We start from the raw sequence: 10,000 nt of genomic DNA, 5'->3' as shown, positions 1-10,000 counted from the left end.
GCTTTAAGATGCCACTTTTTTAAATGTTGTACTTATAAAAATTAATGGGGACAACATATTCAAGGAAAAACATCACAAATGCATGTTGTTTGCACCTGCACGCAAACTTTGCGAATGCTTTTGATCTGATGAGTTGCCTACCCTGTATTGCTTCAGATACTTGTAGTGACGTTGAAACCCTGAACACCTTCAAACACATTCAATGACAAGTTGTCAGAGAAAAAATTAAAATTAAAAACAAACATCTTCTTGAGCATTGGGACCCACATGGAATAGCCCTGCATATGTGTATTATACTGATGACTGGATTCCATCTACTTAACATACAATCATCTTTTTAGGATAATACCACCTAGGCCAGTCGACAGATAATGCTAGAGTGAACTTCTTGCTATACAGCTGAAAATATTAATTTTGTGGAATGCCCCTTTCAGGGATGTTTCCTACTTGTCTATGCTCTAACGATTTTGTTCAAACCCATCAAGTACAATGTAGCATGCATGTGTGAAATGTCTCAAGTTTAGATCAGTTTTGCAATATGCACTGTGTTGTCTGAACTGATCCTTGTAAAATTTTTGTAGTTTCTTGTCAATTGTTAAATATGGAAAAAAGGATTTACTTTCTGAAAGAAAAATAACATTTATGACGTCTCTTGATCAGGTTAGGATCTGATGAATTTTTATTTTAAAAGGCAAGCAAATCAAGGGGCAAATTAATTTTCTCTGAGCTGTTTAATGTCAGTAAGTGGGCTTTCCAGGATGAAGCACTTTTTTGCCTGCTCTCTGTGTATCATACAGTGTATAATCTTTTCACCGATTTATCTCAGTTTCTGTTGGGGCTGGCTTTCATCGCTCTTCCATAAATTTAACAAAAAATGCTGTGTAAAGGGCGAAAGATGTATTTTGCTTTCATGATAATTATAAATTCGTAGTAAAATTTGGAGAAACGTGGAGCTCAATTTGCCTGAGTTCTTGCATCTTTGCATACTCCATTTTAATATCGCTTTCAGCATGCTTGCCAAAATATCTTTTGTAAGCGTGTCACCATTCACCACCCGGTCTATAATTCACCAGTTGTCTTCCTTTATTGTTCAGAGTATTATAGAGAACCGTATTATGACCTGGAACGTCATAAGGTTTTTCAATGTCTCTTTACCGACACAGACAAAGAGGCATTGTCCTGTATCGCAACCACTCGACGAACTAGTCTCCACCGATAAGTTCGAAGCTCTCACCAATTCCACCGGCCGAACATCGCCAAAACAGGGTTTAAGGGAATTTCTGGTCCTCCCAGAAAACCAACAACTTGCAAAAACCGTTCGAGAAACTTGCGACAAAAGCCAACACTGTCAAAAAAGTAAGCATTGCAGCGCTCGTTACCTCCATTCACCGTATAGTCACACGAAAGGTGCATTTACCGCGCGAAAACAATTTTTACACAATTTGTACACCCCTTCAATTTTTGGAAAAACATCAAAACTCGTCAACAATTGTGACAAAATCCTTATCTTTCAAACAGCGACCTTATTTTTTTGATTTAATCAACGGCTGTCATTTTCCGGCGAACAGATAGTCTTTTTGAATGAGCGCGCCCTTGAGCCTGCGTTTCGTGCCGCGGATCAGTGACTTGCGCAGTCGTTTTTCAGCGCTGTCGCTGTCCCATGTCGTGCTGTCGTGCTTGATTAGTATCGCGTCAGAAAGTGTTCTGCCTCTCGGGAAAGATGGTGACGGGTTGCTTGTTATTAGTACTCCTGAATGACTTTCTTAGACCAGGTAAGCTTAAGTTTGGTCGCTGATTCGAGTAATAACAATTAGAAATCCTCTTCGTTCTAGGTATGTACACAGTTTCTGGCGCGAACGTCATGATCGTGTTGGTTGGATGGCAAACATTGCATAAATTACATTGAATGTGTGGGAATATTTTGTCGACTTTGAACCAGCATAAAGTCGTTTAACGTCTGACGTTGTGGTTACCGAGAATGCCTCTCAAAAAGCACCTCTATTGACATTATTTTTTGTGAAGTGTGGCGATCAGAATCAAGCTGTACATATAACGACCGTAAAAGAAAGTTGTAAATTCGCTCGCTGAGGATGTGCTTTTTAAAACTCATGCGATTCAAGAAAAATTCATTGCCTATATAACTAGTGAATTCCACAGTAAATTGCGCCTGAAAAACCGATATCACACTCATCGCTTTGTGATTCATGCGATATCAGTTTTTCGCGTCAAATTTACTGTGGAATTCACTTGTTAAGCAATGAATTTTTCTAAGAAGAAAGCGAAGAAAATGATTTAATTAAGCAGTAACCGGAAACAACAAAACGCGGGCTATTCCAAAGCCTTTTATTTTCACTAACCCTACAGTCAGAAAGAATAAATAAACTGGAAGCTCCGCTTTTAGGCTTGGCTAAATCTACATGTATATAACATATTAAAAAGTAAAAGTAAAAGTAAAGTGTTGCATTTATATAGTGCCCTTATCACAACGTCTCAAAGGTGGTTTACAATGATCAATTTACCCCCAGCGGACTGGAAGCATATACAGGCGCAAATTGCAGCCGCTTCTAAGCAGTCCATGCATGCTGGTACTCATTTTACCGACCTCGGAAGGATGGAAAGCTGAGTGAACTTTAGCGGGAAAGGCCTCCAAATATTCCAGTCTCGGCAGAACCGGGAATGGAACCCGGGACCTTAGGGTTGGAAGACAGAGATCTTACCACTGCGCTTACCCCTCTGCTGTTACGGTTAGTATATACGTTGTATATACGTGTAGTCAGCCAAGATTTCCCACTCAACTCATATTTTTTTTCCTCAAAGTTTATAGTGGAGTGATGTTCACGTCAGCATACAAAGAGAAAAGCATTTTTGGTACAATTGGTTCGAATGTTACGTTCACTTGGGGCTTTTCTGGTGGAGTTTCAACAGTTACTTGGGGACTAAAAAACCCAGAAGACCCTTTTATTTTAACCGAGTTAGTACGACTAGCCGCCACTGGCTCAGTAAGAATTACAGCTCCAGCCTCTTACAGCCAACGTGTGAGTGGAGTCTTGGTTGGAAATACACCTGGTCAGGCCATATTTACTATCAGTGGCATTGAAAAGGGAGATGATGGATTTTATACCTGCCAGCTTTACAAACGTGAAGGTTATCAAACTGTCACACAGTTTGACCATGTGCAATTGAGAGTGGAAGGTGAGTTAGTGTGCAGTTTGGAGATAAGCGAACCAAAATATATGCAAAAAACGCGCATACGCATAAACTCGTCTATAAAAACTCGGATGCATGTCAACACACACACAAAAAGTCTCATTAGTATTTATGAGCTCGAGATCCTTTTGCCTTTCTTTTGTCACCTTTTCTTTGTTTACTCTCAATCGTGTCCGGTGTGGTGAAAGTGAAAATAATTTGCATATTCGCTGGTCAGTGCGTCATTAAAAGAGCAAAAAATATCACCAAAGTCCTTCTGGCTGGATATTTGTGTTTTAAAGCCAAAAAAAAAAATCATCAAGTTTACTTTTGGAGAAATATAAACCTATCAACAAGTGGCACACAAAAACCTTTTTAACATCGAAATTTACATGAAAGCGTTGAGAGCGATAATAAACCGGAGGCTATAAACTGCAGGTTGCAAGTTGCAGGTTAGGGTTTCAGGTCACTGCTTCGCCATAGCTGAAATAACCCAAACCTTTACAAAAATGCTAACCTTAGGCTTAAACATTATTTTTTAGGCCTACATGTACATGTACATGTAATGTTAGCATTAGTAAAGTTTTGGATTGTTTCAGCTGTGGTGAAGCAGTGACCTGCAACCCTAACCTGCAGTTTACACCCTCCAATAATAATAAACAAACTTCGTGCCGGTGCATGCGTTTAGTCTTAAACCAAAAATTATTATCAATGTGATGGATCTGCAAGAATATGCAGATTACTTTGATAGCATTTGCTGTAAATAAAAGCAAAACCCTTTACCATGTCCTCTCTTAACCACGGCATAAATTAACCGGAAAAAATCTAGGTGAAACTTCTGCTTTTGGTTACTATAGACGAGGTTTTACCTTGGTCAAACTGGAGATTGAATGCGCGGTTTTACCAAGTCAGAATGGCAGCAAATGCACAAATAGTTCTGAGCGGTACTGTATAGAATGAAAATACCGAATTATGATTCCAAAAATGATAGTGTTGGAAATTATAAGCAGTTATACCCTTTTATGCCAAATAAATGCTTTACAATGTTGATTTGTGGATCGTCAGTATCTGGTACACGTAAAACAAACACATCACTGCATATTATTTACAATTTGCTTATTATGACAAAATCTGTTTGTATGCTAAAAGCCTAAAGCAATCAAAGTATCAAAATCTATTGAACATGTTCGATCCGATAAATAATGATATTGGTTATGATATTATTGTAGCAAGTAACGACCAAATAATTCCAGTATCTGAATTAACAGACTGATGATAACTAAAAGCTTGTGATATTTGACAATTTTGTTTGTGAGAAAAACCAAAAGCCGTTGGGTGATTACTTTATTCGAGAGTGACATGAAAATTGCAGTGTGATTTATGTGTCTCAAAGCTATTATAAGACCCCAAAAGATATCAGATTGAACGGCTCACATTTTTTTATTTATGAATTCCCAAGCAGTAATGCCGCCAAAGAAGTACAGTACCGCCTAGAAGTATTGACCCCTTTACCGCGTCATTGCCGCGTCACCCTGTCGCGACTTTCCCTCGATATTCCCGCGGTAGGCCGCTTTTCTGCCGAGGGAAATTTACGGCTAGGCTCCAAAGTTGCCGCGGGAATGTCAACCGAGGTAAACCCTCAGTAATTAAAATTCCGCGGTAGAATTGGGTTTCCGTTGACTTTGTGTTTCGATAAGCTATTGTAGATTGTAATGTTGAGATCCCACCGAACAACAGAAACTGAACAAATTTCGGCTGAAAATTGCGAACAGCAAAGAGGGTTATAGCCGCTAATCATGCACCTTGGTTTCCTTTTCCTTTTACATGCGAAAAGAATATCCGTACTGTAGCTAGATTCCGACCACATTTGAAACCTTCTTTGCGACATGCATTTGTATTTTGATTGCAGTGATTATCTCGAAGACTTATAGTGGACAATTCATTCGAAGGTTCGACGCTTGTCCCACTTGCGTGGACTTTGCCGTCATTTTATGGGTTTCGACAAAACACTGACCCCCGGTCAACTGACCCCCTTACCGACCCCACTACTGACCCCCTTAAAAATCAATGGGAAAATGAATACTGCTTACTTCAGCCTCAACATCCCTTTTTAAACAGCATTGTTCAACAATATTTAAGTCTAAGCACCCATTTTAAGAAGGTTAGTTTTCGCTTATTGTTGTGATGGCCAATTACTTCATGTAAGCTAACCTTTTTAAAATGGGTGCTTAGACTTAAATATTGCTGAACAATGCTGTTTAAAAAGGGTTTTTGAGGCTTAAGTAAGCAGCATTCATTTTCCCATTGATTTTGTAGGGGGTCAGTAGTGGGGTCAGTAAGGGGGTCAGTTGACCGGGGGTCAGTGTTTTGTCGAAACCCTCATTTTATACATTTAAGTTTATGGGAGAATATGTCCGCTTGTTTTTTGCAGCTCAGCGCACGGAACATACATTTATTAATTTAATTTATTATTTCGATATCCTGCAAACAGGAGAGGGTTTTGACAATATTTACAAACTGAAAGCTTACATGTTCAGGGTGAACCAAGGGTGACCAAGTTACGACTTCTTGTGGTTTCCTACTGCAGTATTACTTTTTAAGGTTGTTTAGTGTAACAAATCACAAAAAGAAAAACACTCCAAGGAAAGAACCCAGGATATCAAACCCCTGAAATAGTCGAAAATTACTTGATCTAAACTGAAAAGATTGTTTTCGTGCTCTGGGTAATCATTGGTGCATATCGGCGTGGTTATGCAAAGTTATAACGAGTGGACGCCTGCTGCGAAAAGAGTTGCACGTGAATGCGCAACGTGAGCACTGGAGCAAAGATGGTTCGGACGTTCTAAAGTTTGTTTCGCTTGCTGGTTTTGCATTTGTTAAAATTAGTATGCAAACGATGAGCGTTCAGATAAGTAAGAGACTTCTTTTCTCCACTAACTACAGTCTATTCTTAAATTTGTTTTCCATGCGTAATCAACATGCTGCAATTAAAAAATATTTATGGAATTCAAGTAGACTATTGCACGACTGATAAAACAACGTGAAAATGTATTTTGCTGCAATTGCTATGATATAACAATTTATTGCTGATGAAAAGCGATGAAAAAAGAAACCATTCTTAAATTATTCGTCGGTACGTTTGGTCTCAAAATAGTACCGACAAAGGCTCCGATGCCTCGGAAGAATGTTGCGATTAAAATTGAAATTTGACAAGTTTAACAATAATACAATGTATGTGGAAGGAATACCTGCTTTTAACCAAAATGGCGATGATAAAACGAAGACAATCGCACAAGTTTGAATTTCAGGTCTCCAAATAAAATAAAGTCAGGCTTAGACGAAAAGAGATACAATTAAACCTTTTTCAAAACCAAACAAATAATTTCTCACGCACACATACAGTATTACAACCTGGAGAACAACGAGTGTTGCGTTGGCTGGATAATCAAGCTGTCGCTTACACTGCATCTTTAAAGAAGTCTTCAGTTTTACATTATGTAAAGATTATAAAATTTGCATCCTTACGTAAATGGCACACTTTCTCATTTTGATTACAATTTCTTGCATTCAAAATCGATTCTTCACACCATGAGATATAAAATTTGACAGTCTTCCGCTTATTATACAAGAGCAACAGATCATTGTTCTTTCCTGCGGCAAGCCTCGTCTTTTCTCCCGCGGCAAATTTCCCGCGGCAAAGTGCACCTCGGTTTTACCGAGGGAAAAAAATTTGCATACCTCGGTGCCGCGCGTCCACTACCTGCGGCAAAGACGAGGTATTGCCTCGTCCCTAGGGGTCAATACTTCCAGGCGGTACTGTACTTAATATTTGGTGGTTATACATACAGACAGTAATAAATTGAGCTTTTATAACACATTTTAGTAACTATTCAAGAATGCCGGGAGGGGGGGAGGGGGGGTGGGTTCTTTACACCTTCTTGGACATGGCTACACAACATCTGTAATGAATGCATGTATGTTCCTTCATGGATACTGGGGAAAGATAATATGTGTCACTTGGCCAAGAAAAAACACTTTAACCTTTGGCTTATTTGCCTTTCCAGATTTTTATTGGATCAGAACACTCAGTGTTATTAATGATAAATGAAGAAGGAAAGTTTGTCATGTCTTGATTTTTAAGGTCCACCAAATATCACTGGTATCTCTGCTAATCAAACAGTGGATGAAGGAAACGACTTAACACTTAACTGCAACACCATTGGTACCCCAGAGCCCAACACCACCTGGACAAGACTACAGGATTATGGAGTTGTCTCTATGCCCCTTACTAACATCAGAAGGCAGGATGAAGGCGGCTACAGATGCACTGCCAGTAATGGCATTGGAAACCCAGTTTACAAAGATGTCTTCATCACTGTTCATTGTGAGTACTCAGTGAACATGAAACTTGTATTAGGCATTTCAAATAAACTAACTTTAACAGTAATCTACATGTATATCATGCAATGCAAGATTTAAAGCTGTTGTGCTATCTAGAATTTTCATGTCAAAAGTCATTGGGACATGTTGCTTTTTGTCTCACAGTCATGAACACTAGGCTGACGTACAATGTACATTAAACAAAAACCTACAGTAACAGAGTTCTCAAGTCTCCCGTATTGAGCAGTAGTCTTGCTTGTATTGTATTTCGATGCAACCTCACACTGATGAGCATTTCTTGTGCATTGGCACTTTTCTTTTAAGCCCTCAGAAGTGCTCATATCCACGAATTCTGAATTAAATATTTTGTTCCTTAATTTACGGACACTGAACTTCGGCCAATATTCAATCTGTTTGTGTGCAACCGATTTTCTTGTTTCTTCAGGACTTTCACCAGTTAATATTATATAAACTATAGGCCGATATTTTAGCTCAGGCTGACCATAATAACATGGGCTCCCTTGGCAAGCAGCATGAAAAACCCAAAATGGCGGACTCAACAGTGCATTTCCAGTGATTTGAGAAGTGCCCCTGGATGCCCTACAATTGCTTGGTGCCTCTGGCACAAGAAATACAGGACACTTGCACCTTTGGCCCAATCTCCAGCAAGCATCTCACTCTTTGGAAACTTTAAGACTTAAGAGCTCTGCAGTAATTAAGCTCTGCAACAACTACATGTACCGTACGAAAATTGTGGGCGAGGCGCAGGCGAGATTCGTGCCATAAAAAGTCTCACTGATGAGCGATACAGAGTGTGACGATAATCAGCCTGACAGGGGCGATAAAAATTGAACGATAACTGAGCAAGAATGGAGCGGGACATTTGTCCTACACTGTACATGTACTCTGACATTTGGACGATATTCTGAGCGATAATCGCTGTCACTCTCTGATGAGGATGGGGAATGCTCGTCGCTAAGCTCATCACGCTCTGTGGGAAATGTTGTGAACAACGTTGTCTGCATGAAATGCAGCTTTAGCGACTGACAAGTGTTGCCCTTGTATCTTTTATCCCTTGTATCTGTATCAGTACCGAGATTAGAAACTAGAAATATGAAGGATTCGCTGGCTTACAGAGGCACCGTTCTATGGAACATGATCTGTCTCAATGAGGACGGAATTTCGCGTCTGAGCAATAAAGACAGCAATCTAATACTGACAAAAGATTATTTTAAAGATTTTAAATTTGACACTACCTCCGCCTCGACTACGCGCCATAGAAATGCTGATTGCATGTACATGTACAATTGACAATCTATTAGTTGAAACTTTCGTAATTTATTAGTCGACAACCTTGTAAACATTTAAGCATTATTTGTTGTAATGGTATTATATCTTATAAAATTATGATTTATTTTATGTTTTTAACTATAATTTATACACGACCCCACAAGCTTGTAGCTTTAATTTTTATCGTGTTTAAATAAAGGTCATCCATCCAAAGGTTGCATGATGGCTGCATCAATAGCAACTGCAGGATTTTCGAAAAATGAATGCACGTAAGACATCTCAAAGATATCTCAAAGTCACTTAAGCACTGCAGCGGGGCTGTGCACATGCTGCACTTGAAACAAACAACCTTTTTTGTGCAGTGCGCTGCTTTTGCGATTCACTAACACTGCTCTAGGAGACTGTTTGCTAAGCACTGCAAGACTTCTGCATGGTGGCTGCATCGGTGATGCATTAGCGACTCTTTCGTTGCCGAGCTGCTTTAATAGCTTCATGTTGCTTTAACGTTGCAGGGAGAATGTCGCATGATGCAAGAGGTTTTTCCATCTTGGTCTAAGGAAACTTGAGGAACCTTGAGAAGCCTTTTAATTTAATGGCCACTGTTAAAAATAATGAAAATATTGAAGATCCGTTACCAGGATTCAAGATAAGAAATAAGTATAATCGTTCTCTGGTAAAAAGTTCAAAAAGACTATGAGCTTTTGACAGATTGAACTCAGTCTGCTGTCTTCAACGGATAAAAACATGTAAAGAATAAAAAGCGAAAGAAGTTTAAATATAACGAAAAATTCGCATAAATTCAAAGATAAAAGCATGTGGTAGAAAGCATCGGTGATGCATTAGCAACTCTTTCGTTGCAGAGCTGCTTTAATAGCTTCACGTTGCTTTAACGTTGCAGGGAGAATGTTGCATGATGCAAGAGGTTTTTCCATCTTGGTCTAAGGAAACTTGAGGAACCTTGAGAAGCCTTTTAATTTAATGGCCACTGTTAAAAATAGTGAAAATATTGAAGATCCGTTACCAGGATTCATGATAAGAAATAAGTATAATCGTTCTCTGGTAAAAAGTTCAAAAAGACTATGAGCTTTTGACAGATTGAACTCAGTCTGCTGTCTTCAACGGATAAAAACATGTAAAGAATAAA

General features: G+C 39.0%; 1 protein-coding gene across 1 annotated transcript in view; it reads left to right on the top strand.

Annotated features, from left to right (window-relative positions):
• The first annotated feature begins 1,649 nt into the window (after positions 1 to 1,649).
• Positions 1,650 to 10,000, top strand: part of LOC138030403 (neural cell adhesion molecule 2-like) — a 30,703-nt gene continuing 22,352 nt past the window's right edge. The window contains exons 1-3 of the mRNA XM_068878320.1: positions 1,650 to 1,772; positions 2,818 to 3,192; positions 7,328 to 7,570. Of these exons, the coding sequence (XP_068734421.1) occupies positions 1,721 to 1,772; positions 2,818 to 3,192; positions 7,328 to 7,570 (670 nt within the window). The 5' untranslated portion in view covers positions 1,650 to 1,720. The remainder of the gene's footprint in view (positions 1,773 to 2,817; positions 3,193 to 7,327; positions 7,571 to 10,000) is intronic.

Source organism: Montipora capricornis, chromosome 13 (assembly GCF_036669925.1).
Source record: "Montipora capricornis isolate CH-2021 chromosome 13, ASM3666992v2, whole genome shotgun sequence".
Taxonomy (NCBI): Eukaryota; Metazoa; Cnidaria; class Anthozoa; order Scleractinia; family Acroporidae; genus Montipora; species Montipora capricornis.
The sequence above is the reverse complement of the archived record's forward strand: the minus strand, read 5'-3'. Positions and strand labels throughout refer to the sequence as shown.